This window comes from Tarenaya hassleriana, unplaced genomic scaffold (genome assembly GCF_000463585.1).
Source record: "Tarenaya hassleriana unplaced genomic scaffold, ASM46358v1 Cleome24, whole genome shotgun sequence".
Lineage (NCBI taxonomy): Eukaryota > Viridiplantae > Streptophyta > Magnoliopsida > Brassicales > Cleomaceae > Tarenaya > Tarenaya hassleriana.
In genome coordinates this window covers 970,251-995,061 of record NW_010965696.1, presented here as the reverse complement: position 1 = coordinate 995,061, position 24,811 = coordinate 970,251, and the positions used below count along the sequence as shown (strand labels likewise).

The window sequence follows — 24,811 nt, the reverse complement described above, 5'->3', positions numbered from 1 at the left end:
GGTTCCTCCGTTAAAAAAATAAATTAATAAATATTCTTGATTACAAGTTAATGAGATATTTTATAAAAAAAAACATCATCATATGACACATCCACTTCGGTCTCCTTCCAAACCTTTCGGTCGTATTCTTGTACGATGGTTAACATGCAGCACTTCACTTGTCGTAGCACAAGGAAAAAAAAGTCAACAACTACCCAATTTCTTTATTGGTTGCATATGGAATAAACCCCAGATATTCCTTTTTTTTATCTGCCTCTTCTAATATTTTAAATTTATTTTATTTTATCCGTATGCATACGTACATGTGTATATATATGCGTATGTGCGTCTGTTCTTTTTTTTTTGGGTAAACTATGTGTCTGTTTCTGTTATATGGCTTCAGCAAGTTCTGGGTGTATATATCGAATGAGGAGAAGGCTAAACATCGTGGAAAAGAGAGTGTATAGATATGAAATAAGGATTTTTGTGAGTAACTTAAATGATGAGAAATGGTGTCTTCGGCTTCATAAATGTCAGAAGGAGCATCATGCATGAGCTCCTAGTAAAAATGATTTCTCGGCCCAACTTTGAGTCACAATATTACAAAATGATTACGCTATTTCAAGCTTCTTCAAAACCTTAATAGGGAAATGAAGATAAATGTATATATGTATATATAGAGAGAGAAAAGAAGTGGGTACGAGAAACAAATGCCAAAGGTTATGAAATTGCCCGGTTGAGAGAGAGATATAGCCCCCACCATCCACGTACACGTCCGTTCATCAGCCGTGCCCCGAGAGCATCGCCTTGTCCATGTTGTCCATCGGCACGATCTCTATCTCTCCGATCGTAACAAATTCATGGATCACAATTCTCGTTTTGCAATAATAACCCCGAAATCGCGGTGGGCGATTAGGGTTTCGAAGACGAGATGATCTAAAGACATGATCACAAGTAAAAGGATCAAAGAAATGTGTAATTTCTTGCTTTGATCTCTCGTATGATACTTGAAGGCTGAGAGGTGAGAGATGACAACACCGTGAAAGGTGTGAGAGCTTTATATACAGATGCGGGTGAAATGGGTGGGACTAATAAAGACGTTTAGTGCAACGTGATGATATTATGCTTTTGTACTATAAAGTATATGCTTTTATTTATTCTAATCGACCGACTTAAATTTTGAACAGTTGACGACAATAATTTACTTGGTAGACGGTACGAATCCGAGTTAAAACCAATGGAATATTCTTTGTCCGAGTTAAAAACTAGCTATATATATATATATATGGCTTGTTTTGATTACTATATAGTTTTTATAACATACAAACAACAACCATGCATGTGAGCATGTACGTATGCACTTAATGTATGTGTGTATATATGTATACACGCGTGTATATGTATGATATTTCAGAGTTGAGTGGAGAAGATGAAGGAGAGAGGATCTTCCAAGGGATATGCGGCGACCAACTTCATCGCTCAGCATTTGATGACACCACTTTTTTTCTATATTTTTTTTCTTTCCCATTAATTCCTTTTCGCCTTTTGGGGACCGCTCACCTGTCTGTCACTCCATACATACATACATACATACATACATACATACACACTTAAAATTTTTCTAGAATATCTTCAGTGCTTCAAAAAGATTTTACTATGTACCGTAAATCTAAGTGTGTGTGTGTATATATATATATATGTATATGATCAGGGTATTACATTACTCAGTGAAATATATCTTCTCTCTACAATATAGAATCTTGGGGTTATAAATGTTAAATCACAAAGTTTGAGCGACAGTTAGATATATCTTAAAGAATTGGGCCAAATACTGGAAGCAAATATTGGAACTTGGAAGATGCCATGTAACTTGATATTTTGGGCTCGGCTCATCGGCCCATCAATACTAGGGGCCCAATTTTCCGCCATCATTGTTTTTTTCTGCAAATGGTTGAATATTTCATAATTTATGAATTATTCTTACCGTAAAAAAAAAAAGCAAAAAAAAAAAAAAAAAATCGTTGCAAATTCCAATCATTCGAAGATTCAAATGAAATTTTAATTTAAAAATATATTAAAAAACTGGTTGATGGTTCACATATCTTGTAGAGAAAAAAGGCTTGCCAAAAGAAAAACAAGAATATATTTGTGTCGAATCACCCATAATAAAATAGTTTCATTTTTCAAATGTCAAGTAAACGAAGTTACGTTACCGTGATATGTTACATAGAAATGTAACCTTCACGAGTGTTACGTGTTAGTTGAATGAAAGAAGATTGATTTCACATGTATAACTGAATGATAGCTTAGGCTTTGGGCATAGGCACATGTATACATGGGCATATACATATATTAGTCAGTTATACATGTGATATATATATATATATATATTATATGCCTCCATGTATACATGTGCAGATGCCAAAAGCCTAGGTTATTAGTCAGTTATATATGTGAAATCAATCTTCTTTCATTCCAAAAGATATAGTGATGTTAACCAACAACTTGTGAGCGAGTGGTCAGCAGTTGGGTGCAAAGCACTCAGAGGTTGGCGGTTCGATTCCTGGTTGGGTTCACATGGGCTATCCGGTCCTTTGAGAGATGTAGTTCGGCCAAAAGGTCCGGTGAACTTCCGGATTATCAAAAAAAAAAAAAATATAGTGATGTTAACAATAACTTTAATTAATAACATGCTGGCAATATGTATATATATATTCCTTGGTTTAACTTAAAAGACAAGTTAATGAAAGCCAATTACGTAGTAGCTCAATCATCACCAAAATCTTTTGTTCAATTTTTTACTAATCGTTGAAAATTGTAGCAGCTCCTACTAATTAACTTCGACTCAGCTAATTTCATTACATATATATGCATATATATATATATATATGTGTGTATATATATATTACAAATGACAACTAAATATAAATAATTAAGATGTTTTGTGAACCAAACAATATTGTGTGCAGGCAACCAAAAGCAGCTTCTAAGTTTTGTGTTTCAAATGAGTTGTTTCTTGTTTGGTATCACCAGAAATGCATTATCACATGCCACCAACAAATAAAATAGAAGAGGCCGAAATGTGAAGGCAAAACAAGGAGGGAGACATCATTCTCATATCCACTTTGGAGCCAACAATGGCCAAAACATTAGAACCTCACTCAAACAAAAATGTTCATTAGCTAATCACGATTATGGTCATTTTGAACACAATTCTTAATTTTTTTTTTAAAAAAATTGTAGTTACCAAATCTAGATAGAGCATTAAATTATATTAATTTTATAAAATCACTTTTTATTATTCTATTATTATATTATATTGACGAATATTATATAAAAATATTTTTAGTGATGAAAAACTCGTCCAAAGGAATTAGAAGATTATTGTAAGGTAAAATTTGTTATAATGAATACTACAATCTAAATATGTCTATTTTTAAAAAAAAATCAAATGGGAGAATATATGTCATGTGATTTAGTTGCATGATTTTGATGAAAAACTAAATATTAGGAAAAGCTATGATAGAATAAGATGAAATTATAAGGATGACGGAAAAAATCATGACAAATAAAAATTAAAGAGTGCATGTGACAATGCCAAATGATTAACTTAATTTTGTTATTAATGAAATAAATAGGAGCTTCTCACGCAATGTGTGGCCACATGCCTCTCTTTACAACATTCACCAATACGTGCACATAACAAACTCTTCCTCTTATGTCACCCGCTTTACTAATTTATCGGGATCGATAATATCAAATTTTTAATAGTTAATATATTATCCGGTTAAATTTGATGGGATTTCTTTTGTTTTGTTATAATTTCGTAGGAATTTTATTTAATATCGCTAAATTCAACGCAACAATTACATTGTAGTTACGGAATCAAATGTCTTATCAGATTTAACCCAAAAATTATTATTTATTATTATTTTTATATTCTGTGTATTGAAATGTATATTCGCTACTAAGTTACGAATTCACCGTGGTCGTTTTAAGACGGTGAAATCACCAACATCAACTATTTTTTCGTAAAATTACAAAGAGAGGAAGACTTTCAAATTGCAAAAAATTAAAAAAAAAATTGGTTTTACATGTTGAAAAACTATGAAATTCTTCCTAATAAATTAAACAAAAATTAATTTGATTGATTATAATTAAGTTGCCTGATATTTATGATCAACTTTGACCATAATTAGATTAATCTTATTTTTCTGATGGGTTAAAAAAACGTGTCAATTATGCCCATGAATATTTTTGGATTGCGGACCGTATATTACATACTGAATTGTTGTTATAGTAAATATAGACAAATATGAACAAGAATCAAACGAATTATTTACAAAAAAAAAGAATCAAACAAATTTTAATGCATACATATACAACGATATTTCTTTAACAATTTACCATGAACATATGTTACGTTTGTTCTTCATTTTCCTCATATTAGAAATTTTTTGAAAATTTAATATTAATTTGCAAGATATAAACGGTGATTATCTGATGGAATAGCAAAAAAGAAAAAAAAGACTGGAAATCAAATAAAAAATTGTTAACTAATTCAATTTAATCTTTTTAGTTAATAACCATTCTAAATAAAATTTTAGAAAAGTTGATTTTTTTAAATGGATTATATTTAGAGTTTTGAATCGTTTATTTTTTCTTGATGCAGAAATTAAAAATTTTAAAATAAAATCTATTCATATTTTCTTTAAGAAAATAATAATTTTTTTAAAAAAATATTTACATAAATTTTATATGATTTTTATATTCATTAAAAATTATATTAATTTGATTTTTAAAATATATACATCAATCTCAATTATCAAGTCAAACTTATCCTGAAATAATTATATATCATTATATTTAACTTGATTTTAAATATATAACCAAAAACAATTATCCTGATCAAAAGAAGAAAAAAAAAGTGTATAGAAACAATATTACACTTGCATTTTATTTTAGATGTTTCTCTTTTTTGTGCCGAGCTTTATATGTTTTTAATTAAATATAAAATTGCATTGTGTCCTTTTTCGGTGGAAAGAATTTCAAAGGACAATGTACGAGTAACCAGTGGCTGGCTAGCAGTTAGTCGAATCTTCCTCGGGAATATCAATATATGGATTGTATGTTTAACAAAACTTTATATTAAATTAAAAAATAGGGGCAGGGCAGCTATTCAATTTAATTAATTCAGTAACTAATATTAGAATTTCGGTTTGGGTAAAAAGGCTAATAAGCGTATATACGAGGGTAAAAATGGAAATTGCGTAGGTCTTGGAGAGAGCGGGTGACTTGCAAAGCAAGGGATTGTTGTACTTAACAGTTTAGTTAATTAGGTGTACCGAGTAGACTTAAGACTAAAGTAACCCTGTCCCTTCTTTATTTATTTATATTTTTATTGATTTTATTAATTTTATATATATGTATAATGGAACCATATGCCTTTGCTTGTTCATATGTTGACCGGAAAAAGAGTGTTATTTAGACGAGGGCTAATTTATTTCGAAATTTATTAGTTGGTTTATTTGACTTTCGGAAGAAATTGATATAAAAAATCAATGTGGGAAAACCGATTATTTGATTGTAATGTCAATAATTCATTCATTTAAATTTGTTAGAAGAAAAAAGAATGGGTGAAATATAAGTGAGTGAGGGTTGCGTGAAACCACTTTGACACACTAACTATGAATTTCTTCCCATGAGATTGGTTTCACAGTTTTTCAAATAAATTTTGTCTGTACATCGAAGGAGATATACAACACGGAACTATATGTGTATATATATATATATATATATATCTATATATGATGTATGCCAGATTTATTGTGTCAAATTAGTCTAAAATTCTAATCTTACTATATAAATAATATAAACGAATATTTAAGCTATACATACATACACACACTAAAAATCACTAAAGATCAAACCACCGATCAGACTATTGATTGATAGACATTCTATCCATTATAAGATTATATTTATAAAATTGGGATGGAGTGAATCTTGTGATTATATATATAATCGAAAGAAAAAGAAAAGAAATAGACAATATAGATATGGTGAGGAGAAAGACCCAAAGCGAAGGAAGAACCTAATCCACGTCTTTTAGTTGTGGTGGTGCCAAACCCTAATCCACGTCCATCTCGTGTCCTTAATTTGCCTTTCTGTTCTCCTTCTTTTATCTTCTCGTTTTGTTTTCTCTCTCTCCATATACATATACATATATATATATATATATATATATATATATATATATATATATTTCAATAAATTTCAATATACGTCAATTCTTTAACATCTTCATAAAATGTAACACTCACGTGTATGTTTTTGTGACTGCGATTCGGAGGTACGTATAGAAGAATCATCAAGCCTTTCACACAATAAACACATTTGGCAATTGCATAAATTGGTTTTGACCGATTGGGGTTCGGATTAATTATAATTCACATACAAGCTTTGGTTCAATGTATTTGGTAAGTGGTGAATTTTTTTCTTTAATTAAAAAAAAATTACAGCTTCGTTTTGAATTTTTACGAGTTTGGAGAGTTCGGATTAGTTTTTTTTTTTTTTATAACCTGTAAGTTCACCTGATCTTTGACCCGACTGCATCTCTTAGAAGATCGAAAAAGCCCATATGAATGACCTGAAGACTCGAATCTGGATTGGTAAAGAGTTTTGTTCCATTTCTTAGCAGTTGAACCACCCAATCTTAGATGGATTAGATTAATTTGAATAGAAAGAAACAATGAATTTAACAAAACTAAAAATTCCTATTAATTTAATTAAAAAAAATAGAGATTATACCTAAAAAGGGGGGAAGAAAAAGAAGATGCCATACCATCACTTGCTTTTCGTGAATGAAAGGCAACCATTGTACACTAACCACTTGCTTACTCCAAGCATTCTAACTTCAACAAGTAGATCATCTAAACTATGCATGATTCATCTTTTAATTACTCTGCATATTAATCTTATACGTATAACAAAATTATATATGTATTTTATAAATTTTCAAACATTTTATCCCATTAAAAATAATTCCAATGACAGTAGAAACAATTCACAATGAATCGGTATATAAAACCCTCCTCCAATTTTTTTTTTTTTTAAAAAAATTTTCTTCTTTAGCTTCTATATGGATTTCTACTAGTAATGGCAATCTACCAAAGCTGGTGTTGCAGATAGGACAAGCCCTTGAAACTTGGACTCTCTCAGATCATCCTCCGGTGCCGGAAGATTAAGATCCAACGGTAGATATTTCCTCGGCTCGATCAGACGGTCCACGTTCCCCGTAACCTCTGTGTTCCCTCGACTCGCAACCACCGGATTGTTGCCTCCCTCTCCCGCTGACGTGGCCGTCCTGTGCCGCCTCATGTGGCCTCCGAGGGCTTGACCGGAAGTAAACTCCGATCCACAGATCGAACACTCATGAACTTTGTTTGGCTTGTTGCTGTTGTTGTTTTCCGGCGGAGCTGAATTTTCGCCGGCGATCTTCGTCTGACAATTCTGCCCTTCTTCAGATGGCCTTGGCTTCGCCTTCTCCAGGGGCGATTTCGTCTTTTCATCAGTCCTTGGCCTCTTGTGGCTGGCTCGGTGGCCGCCGAGCGCTTGGAACGACGGGAACGTCCTGTTGCATGTTTTACACTCGTAGACATGGAAACCGGAATTCTCGTGATGGGTTTTCTCTGAGTTCTTGTGGATTTTTTCTGGTTTCCCGATCTTCTCCACCGGCGGAGGACCGGCGCCGCGGGCGAGCATGATGAGGCAGATGGCCATATCTTCTTCTTCTTCTGTACAATCGGCCATGGCGGAGCTGAAGATTGTCGAGGTGACCGGAGAAGAAACCGCCGAGCCGTTTTCGTCGGAGAGTGCTCCTCCTCCACCGCCGCCGGCCGAAGAGCTCGTGGAGGTTACGGTGGTCACCGTGGCCGCCGCCGCAGACGGAACGAACGGCAAGTACGATCTCTGCCGCTTCGTGCGCTTCCCCTTGATGATGTAATGAGTGCGGTCGGTTCGGAACTCATCGTGAGCATCCATGGCTAATCAAAATCGAAGAATAGTGGAAACCCAGATGAAGAAATCGTACAATAAACAAACCCAGATAAAGAAATTTTGGAGAAAGAATCGAAATTGTGGTTAAAGGAAGGAACTTTGGTGTTTATGTGTGTGAAGTGAACTACAGAGAGAGAAGAGAGAGAGAGAGAGTGAAGGAGGAAGATGGTGGGGTTTGCTTATACATATACACAAAAAGGGAGGGGTTATAAGGTTGGTGGTTGTTAATAAATTTGTAGTTCACTTACAAAAAAAGAAGTAAAATCCCTACATTTAATTAATTAGCAAATAAATAATTTTACAGATCCATGAATATTTACTCGCACAGATTATACATAAACCCTTCTTACCACATACTTTCATATTCTAAGTAAAGAATATGAAAAATCCGTAATTAACAAAAAAAAAAAGCATTTAAAATATGAAAAACATTTTATAGAACATACTTTCTGCCTTTTTCTACTTTTGTATGCTTTGTGTTTGCTCTTAATTAATCCATCTCTCACATTCTGATCTATTGTTACAGAAGTCAACTCTCCGTAATGTCTTAAAAGATAATATATATATATATATATATATATATTAACACATAAATGTATGAATTTTTACTCGAATACTATATGATGTTATGTATATGAAAAAAAAAATTTGAAAAGAGAACTTATCAACAGAGAAAAGAACAAAATACGAATACTCTAAACAAATTTCTGGTATGATCCAAAATAAAACTTAACTACATACAAAAACAATATAACATAAACCAATTCGGAGGTTTACCTAGTCAGCGCGTCCGAAAGATATTAGTTAGGAGTTTTTCGTTATAAAAAAAAAAGCAATATAACATAAGCAGAACAACGTCTATTTGGTTCCAATTAAAAAAAATTAAAAATAACTCAAACATTATACTACCTTAACACCGAATCTATAATAATTAAAAAAAACATGTAAATTTGAAGAATATATAAGCTATGTGCAGGCAGCCAATTAAACCAATCTCGCGATATTAACTAACTTTGATAATTTGATAAGAATTTGTATAAAAAAGTGGAACCCGTGAAGGATTAACCACAAAATCAGGCGAAAGCCTCATTAGGAGTGTTGAGTGGCACTTAGGCCAGCGGTTCACGTTTATTTTATTTTTATTTTTTAATTTTATTTATTGCCAAACATTCAAAAGTTGTAATAACAAGAAAAGGGTTATTTTCACCCACTTTTGAGTGATCCCACACATCTTTCATGAAATTCAAAGGAGACTAACAATAACATGTCTTATTGATACTGTTTGGACATTCAATTTCATATACTAGACAATATATTATAATTTCAATTTTCTGGTTATATTTACAAGTTTAATGCTATATATTGGTCTATTAGTATTATTATGTTAAAATTAAACTTTATGCATTAATAGAAAAATTAAGTTTATATAATAATTTTATTTATAAATAATGATATTTTTAGTAATATCACTTCAATAACAACATAATTTCAGAGTTGTAAAGAGCATATCACATACGAAGTATATAACGTATCTCTAATCTTATAAGGCCATATATATATATATATATATATTACATTCTATGAATTCTCAATTAAATTTTAAAATTTGGAAAATTGATAGTAAATTTTTTTCGAAAAGAAAAGTAGAAAAGTTCAATAACTGGACATGTCATATGTCATTATTTTCGGTCAAGGAAAGTATATGTTTGGATTGCAAGTATGCCCTTCACTCCTTTCCTTCCACCGGAAAATTCTGCTAACTTCATGCATCATTTCCATTACTTTACATACATATATACATATATATATATATATATGTATATGTATACATAAAGTGTAATAGACTTTTTTAAAATTAAAGTAATCCCACGAGATTGGTTCTCTTAACAATTATTAAAAAAGGCTTAACTATGGATTAAAGAAAGATTGAACGCAAATGATTAAATCAAGAAAATGATTGGTGGAAGTTACTCTGGAACACGTTGATGAGCTTTGCGGAATCTTATTGTCTCCTTGCTTCTAAGTGGCATCGCATCCATTAATTAATTTCAAATAATCCTAATAGACTTTGTACGCATATGTATGTCTATACAGAAATCACTGAAATTATTTTGTTGATAATTATAATCATTAATGCGACAAGTAAATTACATAAACACAACAGATTTGTGGCTAAAAACTACTATTTTTCTACTCACCGCATTGAATATATACAGCAGCAAGCACAAAATTATTAATAAAATAAAAAAAATTAAACCCGTACGCATGATTTGCTAATAATTCGTGAACAAGTGAATTAATATTTGATTTATTATATGCTTCATACATTCCATCGTATATTGCCATTAATTACTCTATGATCGTTTCATATGCTTCGGCGTTTGATCAAAGTTGGATTTGAGTTATATATATATATATATATAAGTGGATCTGAAATCGAAATTAGAGGGTGCTATTTATTTTTCCGTGTTTTTTAATTTTGATTTTAAAATTTTCAATATTTTAATATAATAATATTTGAATTTTGTTAGATCTAAGAATCGATTGAATATGGCTTATTTTAAATTCAATTAATCAAATTCAAAATGCATATATAAATAAAAAATGATGGAAAATGATATCTTTAATAATATAAATATCTTTCTTTGAAATCCGAATCAAATATAACACGAGTCAAACGGAAATATAACCTAAAACCGGAATTTGTCATGCACACACACCACTCCACAATTTTTTTTTTTTTTTTTTTTTTTTGATAACCGGGTAATCCCAGGCCCAAAGGGCCCAGACTAATCCCGACCCACACGCACAACCGGCACCACACGTGTGGGATGTGAAGCACCCGAAGGTGGCCGGAGGGGAAATCTCCATACCCTGGGTGTTGAACCCACGACCTCTTATTCAGGAAGTGGACTCTCAAACCAACAGAGCTGGGGGAGATCCCCACCACTCCACAATTTGCCTCCTAATTCTATCGCATCTAAATATACACGAGCAAATTATTAATTAAATAAAAAATAAAGTTGATCAGTACATACAATGACATTAACGTAATGTTTTTTTTGCCCCATAATGTAATATTTAATTAAGCAAAAATTAAAAATACTAACAATAATTATACAAGTATGTATGTACATATGATGCAGTAATAAATAATCATTGTATAATATACTATTAATATATATAGTGCAATATAATTTAAATATTGAAACATATTTATTTATTTTAGAAATTAATTAATTTGGTGGGTATAGCAATGGCATGACTTACAAGTAAGGACTAATCCAAATCCGTATTCGGAAAAACCGGATCTAACCCATACTTCGCTTTTGATGGCCATAAAATTAATCCCAATTGAGTTCTGAATTTGGTGTGCTTATTTAATTTTGTTGACCTATTGGTTTGCAATGCAAATTTAAAATGTATAGTAAAGTTGGCAAGTATATCATATGGTAAGTATCTAATTTGATTATATTTGTTTAAAAGAAATAATTACACTAGACTGCAATTAAACTTCGAAAAGATTACCAAATATGAAATATTCTACGCCATAATTTTTTGTCAATTGAAATTTACAAGCAACACACACACACACATGTGTGTGTGTATATATATATATATAGAGAGAGAGAGAGAGAGAGGTGGGGCATGAGGAAAAATGTCTTTTCCTTGGGAGTGGATAGACATTAGACACTACATCCAAACTATTCACTTAAACTACAAACACTCTCACCTCACTCAACTTCATCCTCACTTCACTTCACACACTCTCCTCTTCCTCCAACCATTGTTTATATATTCATATATATATATATATATATATAGTTAAATAGGTTATTATATGTGTATGCATCTGTATATTACCCACCTTGAAAATAGAACACTAATCTCTTGGGATATAATTTGATCAATATCACGCTAGTCTTTTTCCAAAGCTGAAATATTTTGTTCAAATAAATCTGAAATAGGATAGTACAAATATATGGAAATAAATCAAGGTTAATATATATTTGTTATACACTCTGAATTTTCATACTTCTCAAAAGATAAGAGATACATCACTATCAAAACCTAATTTGAATAATGAGAATATTATAGGCCACAACTCATGATCCATGAAAGCATGTTGGTTGCAACTAGGCAGCACCTCATAATGCCATATTAATAAGTAATTTAATTGCTCAATAACAAGACTATGCAATTATATATGTTCACACCCATACATACACATGGATATGCACTGTATGTATATATATATATATATATGTGCATTTTATTATAGTTTAGTTTGTGGAGTTGTCAAACAAATTAGCTAAGATAGCTTTATCTCTCCTACTATTATAATTTTGCTTGGTTGTCATTGACCTAAACCATCAATTTCTTCAATTAATGAGAAATATCCAAATTGAATTCAGGAAGAAATGGTTGATAATTGCCACTATACATTTTTACAATGGTTCTATCTTGAAAATTAGTTTTTTTTAATCCTTCCTGAATCTGAAACTATAGATGAAAATACTATTGATTAAATTCTTTAATTATAAATACAGTAGTTTTTCTAGCTGATAATAAGTTGATGTAAATTATGTTTTTGGAGATAGCTGAATTAAATTTCCTATTTTTTTTTTCAAATAAAACAAACCCAAAAAAATATAAAAAAAAATATGAGGAGAAGGAAAACAGGAAGTAACTTTAATTTAGTTCAGGTTCAAAAGACACGTCCCGAGGGGACCAAACAGGTGCTTAAACTGATAATTATGTTTTGTTCATTATATTTTCATATATTATGTCAAAACTTTAATTTAATGAAATAATAAATTGCGCCCTAATCATGGCACACAAGTAAGCAAGCGGATTAATGATTTCTTAGGATAATCCCAAGTCAAAATCACGTTAAGTTATTTTAACTTTATAATCTTATGTATGAGATTGGAGAAGTTAACATAAGATATTAGTAAACACTATCGTTAACATGCACACTGATTATATTATATTACGACTTACGAGGATTTTAAATTAACTAAACCAAATTTGCAAATTTTGGGAATACAGTTTTCCCAAAGTTTTAATGTATCTATCAATCCATATAACGATTTCGTCCACCCAATTACGAAAAAGGGCAGGGCACTCTGGTGCACAAAGCATCCCGTTGAACAGGGTTCGGGGAAGGATCCTACCACACAAAGGTGTAAAATCGAACCGGAACTGAAACCGAAACCGAAACCGATCAGATAAGGTTCCAACACAGTTTAAGGCCAATCAAACACACATTTGGACACAGAGTCCAACTTTATTCAGGAAAAACCCTATTGTTTAGCTCTCTGTCTTTCAATTACACCAGAAACTCCTCGACCAACAGAGTTAAACCGGAGTCAAGCCAACAACACCTGCGGAAAGGGCACGTTGTAAAGACGAGAGACCGCGTAAACAGATCGATCTTACGGGTTTTGCGTATAGTGTTTCTTCTATATATGCAAATGCAAATGCTACAAGAACGGCGAGTCTGATGAAAACACATGATGCAGATAACGATTTGCGGGTTTAATGTATAATGTTACTACTGTAAGTCATGGCGTGCAATATTCGAAGTTCTACGAGATAGGACAGTGGAAGATAAACGGGAAAAAAAATGAATTCAGAGCCTTACCGCATGCCAACCTGCCGCCGGCGTTGCCAGTGGTCAGACTAAGCTCATGCCCACCTACAGATATGAGCACAGAATGCTCCATAAGAGATCAAATCTTACTCGGGGAAAAGTTTTATAAGCTTGGCAACGGTCGTCACCCTTTTCTTAAACAATGATAAGAATAGTCTTTTAAATCAGGTTTCTTTACCCTTTCCGAGGTCATCCTCAAGCTCGCAATTATCGGAATTTAAAATCGAATATGCAGCTTCCACGTCTTCCGACTACTGAATTCGGACCAGTCAGAGGAATCTGCATGATCGAATTAGTGACGCCATTGCTTGTCAGAAGACAAATAGATGAGAACAAAGTGAAGGAAACAGGAAAATCCTGTCACAAAACACACCTGTATGTCGACAATTGTTGCCTCTGCCACCCCTGTTGCATTATGAAGACGGCGGTAAGTAAGTTCAGGAAAACCGATATTATGGGAGATGCAAAGACTTAAGAAGGAAGAGATAACCGTCGGCATTGGCAATTATGTTTCCCAGGTCACCCGCATGACGGATTTCATCTTCGGGAGCTCCATGTGTCATGTTGTTAGGATTGAAATGTGCCCCTACATACAAAAGAATTCGGAACAAGAATAAAAAAAGCACATCAAAAGCATCAGGATGAATCAATCGAATCTTCACCAAATGAGATGTAAGGATAAAGAAAAGAAATGCAGAACCTGTCGAGATGCATCCATTTGTTGTGTCACCATACTCATGCTGGAAAACAACACGGAGTTTAGGCACCGGTATCAGAATTTCACCAACTTGAAAACCACAAGGGAGGAACAAGAAGAAGGATAATGAACATGGTCGGATGAAGGCTTACGAGGTGAAAGCCATGAGGGCCGGGAGTGAGGCCGGTGATGCGAACGTTCACAGTGGTAGGACCTGTTTACCATGATCAAGCAATGTATATCTCAGTTACTCCATCCAATCCAATTCAATAAACACATATCACAAACCATCTCCACAGTTAACAGACATTAAATCATGTGCCATAAGAAAGTTCAAACTCTGGTTTAAACCTCAAAAAAGCATGAGCCTCCTCCATGCGAGAAACACGTTTTCTCATAAGGAATGGCTTTGGTTCATAAACCAGAGAACTCTGATACACACTTCAAAACCACAGATTTCTATGTGGATTAATCATTCCAAAGCTAAGACCTTTTCATCAATACACCGATAAGTTCTCATCGGGCAGATGATAAAATCTATTCTTCATAGAAAATCACGAAAAGCTGCCTAAATCTGACGCACGCCGGAGCTAAAGTTTGAATAACAACACAAGCTTCAGTAAATCCAAAAACCCATCGCGAAATATCGACCAAATCAACAAAAAAGAGAAACCCAGAGAAGAATCTGTAATCGGAATTAGAATACGAATGCCGATAAATACGACAAAGAGAGCGAAAGGAGAGACGGACCATCGTCTTCTTGGGTCAGACTGACAACCCCTTCAACCTCGGAGTTACCCTTGAGAACAGCCACTGCCTTCTTCGTGGCGGCGAAAACGGTGATCGATCTCGCCGGAGATCCACCGGAGAAGGAAACCGAGCGGCGGCTGATGGAGACGCCACAGAATGAGGAACGGAGACGAGGAGCAGAAGAAGAGGACAAAGACAACTTGGGATGCGATGATGGGAGAGCCCGAGAGGGCAAGGAGAACGTGAGGATTGATTGCGCAGCCATGGCTGCCCTTGCTGAACTTTGCTTCTTTCTTTGAAAATGAGATAAAAGGAGACGTGGCTTTGTTTGTGTTGTGGGCTTTTTTTTTTTTTTTTTTTTTTTTTTTTTTTTTTTTTTTTTTTGGGTTTTTTTTTTTTTTTTTTTTTTTTTTTTTTTTTTTTTATCTTTGGGTTTTCCTTTTGTTGTCTTCTTCTCAATCTGTTTGATTTTTGTTCCCTTCTAAAAAAAATTGTTTTTTTTATTCTACTTTAGGTTCCAAAACAGTAGTTTTACTTTCTTTTTGGAAATTTACAATTTTAAGTGCCCTGTTTATATATCAATATATATATATATATATCGTAAAAAACATATTATCATAGTTCAAGGTTTTTATAAATGGAAATTTGGCTAAAACATCCTTATTTCATTGGATAATGGTATTTTACAAAAGCTACTGTCTTTTTTTAAGAATTTCTAACGATAATCTCTAAAATCTTAATTAAAAACTACTGTTTTTTTTTCAAAGATAAATGTTTATCTGAAAAATATTCAATTTAATTTCTATTCGGAAAAAAAAAAGTTGCCGATCCGTATGTCCCATTGAATCGAGTCTTTTTTTTTATTTTTTTATCGGTTTCTAGAAAATATATATTTCAAATTATATGGTTGGTTTTCGTTTTCAAAATTAATTTAGATTTTAATTCGGTATATTCAATTACTTAAAAAAAGATTAATAATAATACCAAAAATGTTACAACATCGTTGATGATTCCACGGCTACAATGACTAGAAACATATCGTGTAGCTTAGTTCTGTAGACATCTTTTAATGGATACATTTTCCAGGAAACACAACCCATATTACTTTAAACCTTCTGGTAGATCCAGAAGTTTTGCTGCTTGGGGATATTTTTAATGTCACTACCTTTACTTTAGGGTTTCAGTTACTTTGTCGAAAATGATATTCTTTGGGTTTTATTGGGCAAACTTATAATTTTGGAAATCTTCAGTCCAAATGTTAGAAAGAGAGATTATTCACAGGTCATGCATAATTTTACATTTCACTGCAGTTACTTCTGATAGGAATAGAAATAGTTATCTTACAAGTAGTTGTTCTTACTATTTTTTTTTTTTTGCAATTTGATAAATTTGTATGTTATGTATGACTTCTCTATTGTATATTTAAATTTCTAATTGATTGTAAAATATTCCAATTATATTTCAAACTAAACAAATAATTTTTATAAAAACATTTTTAAAAAGTGTTCAGTGTATGACGTCCTCGAGCGGGTACTTACTGCACCTATGATCCAAGCATGTATTTTGTCGGTACTTTAAAAAATTATAAATAAAAAATAAATTATTTGGACGAAACATAAAAAGTCCCTTGTTTACACGCGCTGTGTCGGTGCTCTTTACAATATGCCAAGTCAGCTTCAGTTTAATAAATTCTTTTTATGCAAAGATTTAAACAAAATGAATGTCAAAATTAAATATAAATTCGATTAGTTTTTGTTTTTATTAGTATTTTTATTTCGATAATTTTTATTATATTATCTACAAAGAGGGAGAGAGGCGCGTGTAGGGACTCTCGTTCACTGGGTAGAGTTGATCTCGACGGGAGGCCGGTAAAGCCGATCACGATATGCATGATCGGCGCCGGAGGTTTCAGTAGGGACTGTCGCGCGTGGGGTTGAGTTTCCAATAATTTTCATTTCTGAAAATATATAATATACATATGGCCACGTGAGCATCAATTATGAACACTAGACAGCTCACTGGCTGCAAGGCGCTCACTCACATGAAAGCCAAATTGGACACTCCATTTCCATCTCTCCACCCACGGTCCATTTTCTTTATTATATTTTATCATACAACACAAATTTTCCCAAAAAATGCAACACACAATTTTATCCGTGAACAACAATATTATTTTACCTTAATTTATTAATTGAGATTATAGAAAATATATTGAATTTAATCATGTTCCATACAATTAGAATTACCCCAAATCGAATTGGTCGTATGTTTGATTTACGGATCAATGTTATAATTAATTTATCTAATATATATAAATTCACAATTTATATTGAAGATAAATCAATCATAAAATCTAAAAAATATCTATTTATTCATGTATCATTGTACTAAAAAAAATCTTACTAATATTTATTATTTTGTGTTTAGTATTTTAAGAGTATGTTTTTTTAGTAAAAATGTGTACTTTTATTTTTCTCAATGCTTCTTCAATGTTAAAAATCATTATTATTAATCTAGATTTACAAAGCTCTAGGATTGGTTACAAAAATACAAACATATTTAAAATATATTTGATATACAACGCATGTATAATACATCGAAATATAGTGGTTCCATAAATGGAAATAACAATATATATATATATATATATATACACACACATGATTTTTCTGTGAAGACAATATTGACAATACATGTGTATATGAAAATACTGAAGAATTAATACATTAGCTCGAATACATATAAAAGTTATTTTTTAAAATTATTTGGTTCGTTATACATTTTTAAGTTTATTGGACCCATAAATCTTGATAATCTAATGATCTGACAATGTTGGTCCAAAAGAAACAGTGTTCCAAGAGAGTCACAACATAGCATAACCCATAACATGTTCTGGCACAGTCTAATATTTATATCCAACAGATCTTTTTTTTGGATGATATTTTTTATTCTATTTTAATGGATAAAAAATAATAAAATATAACTTACCTCTTTTATAAACACAGTTTACTGATTGGTTCACATGCAATTTTCACGCAGACCTATTGTAGTTATAAAAAAAATATTTGTAATTCATAATAGAATAGTCATTTAAAAAAAAAGCATTTGTGGTGGTAGAATGGCAAAGGTGATTGAAAGGTTATTTTCAAAAGGTTCAACGATCAATAACCATTAATTGCTTGATTAATGACTGATTTCGGATATAGAAGATTAGTTAAATTGAAAATATAGTGAAACTTTTTATTATAAAAAATAGTCAAATTTTCTACATCATATCTAAGTATATTAGTTAGATCGAATTTTTGATCAGATGAACTTTTGGTAGATTATTGATAAGTGAGTATGATAAAACATGGTTTCATTCAAGATTTGATTCTAAACATGATTAGGAAGGTGTTGTCATGCTATAATTTATCCAACTTTCTTTCGTATTTTCGAGAGATGTAATTGGAACTAAAATTCGATGAATTTTTAGATCATAAAAAAATACTAATTAAGATAATAAAATAAAAATAAATAAAGAAACTTATTTAACTTATTAATTACTATTCTGATATTTTTGTTAATGATTTATGATAATAAATGATTTCAAGAATTGTAAATAGAGATATAATTTTATAACAAATACAATAATTTATTAAAACTTTCAAAATAAACACGATTTTTTTTATATAAATACATAACTAGTTGAGTTTTATTGAATAGAGACATAATTATATATATAATTTTTATCAAAATATTTTAAAATAAATTGAATAATTATTTAATAATATAAAAATATCTTTGCTTTGTGATTTAATAATATTAAAAATAATGTTTTAAAAAAATTATATTCATATAAAAATTTTCAATAATTAATATATTTATATAAATAAAAAATTGATCTATTTATTTGAATTTGTTTAACAATAATACATGATCTGATCTAGACTTAATTAATAATGATATTAACTATTAAGAGAGAGATTCCAAGCGAAGCTACAACGTTTGCGAGTAACTCCACGCGTCGGTGTCGCGCGTAGGTACTTCTCTGTACGCGCATTGCCGCTCTTAAATCCACCGTCCCCGTTTCCTGGTTTCCGCCATTCCCCAAGCCCAAAAATCTCTCGTCCTCACCATCTGCTGCTCTTACAGCCATTGCATTATTATCCTCTAGAGAGAGGAAGCCTGCGGTCACTGAGAATTGAATATCCAGAGAGAGAGCCTCTGGTTTTAGCGATTTCAAAAATTTCCCGAGAAAATGGCTAACGGATCCGGTAGAGTTGATCTCGACGGGAGGCCGGTAAAGCCGATCACGATATGCATGATCGGCGCCGGAGGTTTCATCGGTTCCCACCTATGCGAGAAGCTGATGTCGGAGACACCGCACAAGGTGCTCGCTCTCGACGTCTACAACGACAAGATCAAGCACTTACTCGAGCCTGATACGCTTCCCTGGGCCGATCGGATCCAGTTCCATCGTATCAACATCAAGCATGATTCCAGGCTTGAAGGACTTATCAAGATGGCGGATCTGGTAATTTTTCTAATTCCCCTCGTGTGAGTGCGTAGCTGTTCCTTTTGGGAATTTATCCTTGCATGTTCAAAGCGTAAGCTGACGCAACCGGTTTGTTGATTGCAAATGTTGTTTGGTGTTTGCACGATTCATGCTCGCTGACTTAGATCTGGTCCATTATCGGAATTTAAAATCGAATATTCAGCTTCCACGTTTCGCAATTGGACGTTTATCATAGATCTTCTGTTCATGTATATATCTATACTCGAAGCTATATCTGCTTCATCTTCTTTACCTCTCTCTTTCTCTCGGTTGTTAAATTCTGATGTAATAGTTGTTTCTGTTTTGTTCCGCAGACAATAAATCTAGCTGCCATCTGTACTCCTGCAGATTACAATACGCGTCCTCTTGACACAATCTACAGCAATTTCATTGATGCGCTCCCCGTGGTATGAAATTCTTCAATTAACGGTGTTTTTCCACCTTTTTCCGTGTAACAGTTGTTCCTGGAGCAGTTGAATAGATTGAAAAGCTATTTTGTGATATTGATGCGCCGAGATATGGTTGTTAGCTTGTTATCACTTATCACTTGTTGTCTGGCTTGATTCGGGTCGGGCATGTAGGTTAAGTACTGTTCAGAGAACAACAAGCGTCTCATTCACTTTTCGACTTGTGAAGTGTATGGAAAAACTATTGGAAGCTTTCTTCCAAAGGATCATCCTCTGCGTCAGGTCAGGCTTCCTTTTCTCCCTTTCGCTTTCAACATGTTTTTGTCTTTTTACCACCTTTAGTTGAATGTCGCCTTCTTGTGTATTGAGAACATTTTGTAGTTATCCTTAACTTTCTGTTTCTTATTTGTGGGCAATGCCAACAGCTAAACTATGAGTGCTAATCTTCTTGTTAGATCTCTTTCTTTTGAAAAAATTCCAGAATCATGTAGACTACTCTTAGGAACTACAAATTATCCATTTTTAACAATGCCTAGATTTTGAAAGTGCAGAGAAAACATAGTTTCTTGTCCCTTATTGCACAAGGGTGGTTTGAGTCCTGTCTGCTCTGTTTTGCTTCGTTTGCCTCGTGACAAGTAGTTCGCGCTTGTACTTTAGCTCCTGCATATTACCTTTTCTCTCTGTTTCATTCCTCACGAAATGTGGCTTGTTTCGGGTTTTGCAGGACCCTGCTTACTATGTTCTCAAAGAAGATACTTCCCCCTGCATTTTTGGTTCTATTGAGAAGCAAAGGTGGTCATATGCCTGTGCAAAGCAACTGATTGAGAGACTCGTCTATGGTAAAGCTACTTCAACCACATAACACTGTAGTTTGATTTACTCAGAACAAAAGGTTTCTGATTTCATTTGCTTATGGTCACAGCCGAGGGTGCTGAGAACGCACTCCAGTTCACCATTGTGAGACCGTTTAACTGGATTGGACCTAGAATGGATTTCATACCTGGCATTGATGGCCCAAGTGAGGGTGTTCCTCGGGTCCTTGCTTGCTTTAGTAACGTAAGTTGATCTTATAACTAGATGAGTCCACATCACAATATTCTTCATTCATGTTTTTTTTTTTTGTTGTGGCTACAACTTCTTTCAATTTTTTATGACAGAACCTTCTACGCCGTGAGCCTCTCAAACTTGTGGATGGTGGACAATCCCAGAGAACTTTCATCTACATCAAGGATGCAATCGAAGCTGTCCTTTTGATGATTGTGTGTTTCATTGCCAACCCCTTCGGCTATTTGTTTGTGTACTTCCTCACCGGGTGAAGTTTCATCTAAATGTTTTGGTGTTCTGTACAGGAAAACCCGGACAGAGTCAATGGCCATATCTTCAATGTAGGCAACCCAAACAATGAAGTTACGGTGAGGCAACTCGCTGAAATGATGACTGAGGTGAGCAACTCTGAAAATCCGGAAATCACATCCGATAAGAAAAGCGTTCATATTGCCTCAAAGATGTTAGAAATATCATGCCAGGTTTACTCGAAAGTCTGTGGAGAGCCGGCCCCCGAGAATCCGACGATAGATGTTAGCTCCAAAGAATTCTACGGGGAAGGCTATGATGACAGCGACAAGAGAATCCCTGACATGACCATCATAAACCGCCAGCTCGGTATATATATATATATGCATGGATCGTTGTATAGATAGATATATGGGAAGGTTCTGATCAATGGGCATAAATGTGTGGTAATATTATAGGATGGAACCCCAAGACGTCGCTATGGGACCTGCTGGAGTCAACGTTAACGTACCAGCACAGGACCTACGCGGAGGCAGTGAAGAAAGCAGTGTCGAAAGCTGTTGCTTCCTAAGTGGACACACACACACAGGGGGCTAAACAACCCTCCTCATCTACCACATTCACAAAACCCCCCAAATGTCAACAAAGTGCTTCTTAAAATACACGCAAAGACCATTTTCATAACTATATATAATTTGTTTTTTTTGGGGGGGGGGGTTGTTTTGAAGCAAAATAGTGTATCTTGTTTTGGTGGTTGATTGAGTACTTTGATATGTTGTTCATTATGGTCTTCATACACCCTGTCTGTGTTCATCGGTGTGGGTGTGGGCTCTTTCCATATATTGTATCCTTTTGGAAGCAAAAGGTATTGGTTGTAGTGGTATTGATATTTTTTTTTGCACCTTGTATTGTCGCTCAGTCTTTCGGGGCTGGGCAGAAATACAGGATCTTACCGGTATTTATTGATATCCAGCCGTGTAACTGAAATGGTAACACTAGTTTTTAGGGAAATTTTTGTTGTCTCTTCCTTCGCCTCCCTCTCTGGTCTTCATCTTCTTCCTTCGTTCCTTTCGTCTCTCTTGCCTTCGTCTTTGCCCTCGTCGGCTTGTCTTCATTACTTGGGGTATCAGTGACCATAATGACTGTACGCCTAAATCTCGCCAATCGAATCAGATCATGTTTTTTCAGCACTCGAGATATACGAGCTTGATCTTTATTTGATGATAACACAAATTGTACTTTGAACTTAATATACTAAAAACAACAGGTTGAGATGGCCGAGTTGGTCTAAGGCGCCAGATTAAGGTTCTGGTCCGAAAGGGCGTGGGTTCAAATCCCACTCTCAACATCATGTTTTTTTTATTATCATTTTTCACCCTTTTTATTTTTTATTTTTGTTTTCATTTGTTGCGGCCTTTTTCAAATATGATAAGATTGTCATTTCTTCACTCTGCTTCTATTGATTTTATATATGTATATTTCAATCAAAACATCGCATTTGTCAAGAAAAATTATCAAATGCTTGCCTTAACTGTTTACATTACTGACCAAGGGAGAGGTGTCATACATACATACATTGAAATCTAACAGTACGCAAGTGATTCTCACATTCTTCACCACCTATGTTTGAGACCAAAAAAAGGGCTACGACTACGAGTCGAATTATATAGTACTTTTGTGTATATTTGCATGTAGCGTGTACGTTTGTCTACGTGTGGATGCGCGTAGAAGGTAATGATGACGTGTCAACATGTCTTCTTCAAACGAATAATGGTCCATAAAGCAAACACGAAACGATCGTACCTACCACGCGCCTCCAAAATACGTATGCCTTCTCACCTTTTAGGCTTTTACCAACCCCCGCCCCATTATCATCATCATCATCATCATCATCATCATCATCACCGTCACCATCATCATCCCCACCAAACTCCACCCACGCCATCATCATCTTTACCATATGTTAATTTCTCACCAATCACTCATCAATGTTGACATTTATACAAATGATAAATCACTCATCAATGTTGACATTTATATTTATACAAATGATAAATCTTTTGACATTTGGATGATAAATTTAATATAAGCTGTTGCTTAAAGAACGTAATTAAATCTAAAAAAAGCTGACAACAGAAATAAACACAACAACGGATCCCACGGCTTCTTAATTTTTTTTTATATATAGGAGAAATAAGTTTTAGTTTTCATTCTCCAAATTTACATATTAATTAAGGTTTATCTTGGTGGTAGTGTTCATATGTTTTATGATGGTGATGATGCTGACAATGATGATGATGATGATGATGATGGTGACCAAGGCGTCATGTCCATGGGATAACTCCCCAGCACCCGCAGGAAGGATGTGAACTCCTGAACCTCAGCTAGCGCGTTCTGTGCACGCGGCTCCGCCATTGAAGCCTCGAAATCGATGTAGAACATGTACTCGAAGTGCTTCGCCGTTCCCACGTTTGCGTCGTCGACGAGCCTTATTGGGCGGTTGTGATTCGGTCGCGACTCGATCTTTGTCAAGCTGATGTTCCTAAACGCAAACGCCGAAAGCACTTTGAACAGAACGCTCGTACCTTTCTCGTGAGCGAACACAATGCTCGTCTTGAACGGCCGGTCAGTCCTAGGTATGATCGGATCACGCGCCAGCATCACGAAGCGCGTGACGTTACTCGCGTCGTCCTGGATCCCGTCTTCGAGGATCTCCAACCCGTAGATCTCTGCGGCTCGTGCGCTCGCGATCGCTGCTGTGTCGCGTAGGTTGTTGGCGGCAATGAATTCGGCGGCTCCGGCGGTGTCGTCGACAGCCTCACGCGCCACGTTGAGGCCGAGCTTGGTGAGTGTGTGCTCGCATTGGGCGAGTCCCTGTGGATGTGAGATCACACGCGTGAGGAACTCCTTGCGGATACCGGGGAGAGCCATGAGGCAGTGATGGACCGGGAGCTGGACCTCTCCCACTATGTGGAGGCGGTGGCGGAGGAGGAGGTCGTAGTTCCGGTGGATTGAGCCACCGAGCGAGTTCTCCACTGGTAAAACCGCTCGGTCCGCGATCCAGAGCTCCACCGCCTGAAACGCCACTTCAAACTGATCGCAAGGAATTGCTTCGCAGTTTGGGTAAGCCTTACCGGCGGCGGCCTCAGAGTACGCGCCCGGGACGCCTTGGTACGCGACTCGGAGCTTAGATCCGTGCATCGGCGCAGGCGACAGATCCGTGATGCTGAGAGGCTTCTGCGGCGGTTGCGGGACCAGCGATTTGGCGTCGGATTTCTCGATCGGGACCAGATTCAGTCCAGCCACGGTGGCGGCGCTATTGTGGCCGTTCACGGCGGCGACGTGATCAGCTCCGCCGGAAAGTGGTGGAAGCTCCGCCGCCGATTCTGATTGCTCCTGAGAAACAACCTTGCTCGCGATAATCGCGCACGCGC

General features: G+C 34.6%; 4 protein-coding genes and 1 non-coding gene across 7 annotated transcripts in view; 2 read left to right on the top strand and 3 right to left on the bottom strand.

Moving 5' to 3' along the window:
• Positions 1 to 6,963: 6,963 nt before the first annotated feature.
• LOC104815735 (zinc finger protein ZAT5) lies at positions 6,964 to 8,277 on the bottom strand. The gene has a single exon (XM_010544275.2). It carries the CDS (start codon positions 8,020 to 8,022, stop codon positions 7,132 to 7,134), a length of 891 nt encoding a protein of 296 aa, XP_010542577.1. The 5' UTR covers positions 8,023 to 8,277; the 3' UTR covers positions 6,964 to 7,131.
• Positions 8,278 to 13,224: 4,947 nt separating this feature from the next.
• Positions 13,225 to 15,455, bottom strand: LOC104815734 (superoxide dismutase [Cu-Zn], chloroplastic). The gene is given in 9 exon segments (XM_010544274.2): positions 13,225 to 13,424; positions 13,685 to 13,738; positions 13,872 to 13,935; positions 13,937 to 13,972; positions 14,067 to 14,098; positions 14,184 to 14,279; positions 14,394 to 14,433; positions 14,543 to 14,604; positions 15,141 to 15,455. Coding segments are annotated over 9 exon segments (675 nt in total). The 5' UTR covers positions 15,406 to 15,455; the 3' UTR covers positions 13,225 to 13,398.
• A 3,758-nt stretch (positions 15,456 to 19,213) lies between these two features.
• Positions 19,214 to 22,345, top strand: LOC104815733 (UDP-D-apiose/UDP-D-xylose synthase 2). 2 transcript variants are annotated; one of them, XM_010544273.2, is made up of 9 exons: positions 19,215 to 19,656; positions 19,992 to 20,084; positions 20,259 to 20,366; positions 20,809 to 20,923; positions 21,007 to 21,140; positions 21,242 to 21,343; positions 21,434 to 21,526; positions 21,611 to 21,746; positions 21,836 to 22,345. In XM_010544273.2, the coding sequence occupies exons 1-9, from the start codon at positions 19,381 to 19,383 to the stop codon at positions 21,946 to 21,948; spliced, it is 1,170 nt and encodes a 389-aa protein (XP_010542575.1). In that variant the 5' UTR covers positions 19,215 to 19,380; the 3' UTR covers positions 21,949 to 22,345. The 2 variants fall into 2 exon arrangements, with proteins under 2 accessions (XP_010542574.1, XP_010542575.1); XM_010544272.2 differs by having other exon boundaries at positions 19,214 to 19,656; positions 21,434 to 21,746.
• A 299-nt stretch (positions 22,346 to 22,644) lies between these two features.
• On the top strand, positions 22,645 to 22,725 carry TRNAL-AAG. The gene has a single exon. It is a non-coding gene; the product is annotated as a tRNA-Leu (tRNA).
• A 659-nt stretch (positions 22,726 to 23,384) lies between these two features.
• Positions 23,385 to 24,811, bottom strand: part of LOC104815732 (arogenate dehydratase/prephenate dehydratase 6, chloroplastic) — a 2,168-nt gene continuing 741 nt past the window's right edge. Inside the window, exon 3 of one of the 2 annotated variants that reach the window (XM_019202819.1) lies at positions 23,385 to 24,785. In XM_019202819.1, coding sequence (XP_019058364.1) covers positions 23,643 to 24,785 — 1,143 coding nt within the window. In that variant the 3' untranslated portion in view covers positions 23,385 to 23,642. The remainder of the gene's footprint in view (positions 24,786 to 24,811) is intronic. The other variant, XM_019202818.1, reaches the window with a different exon arrangement.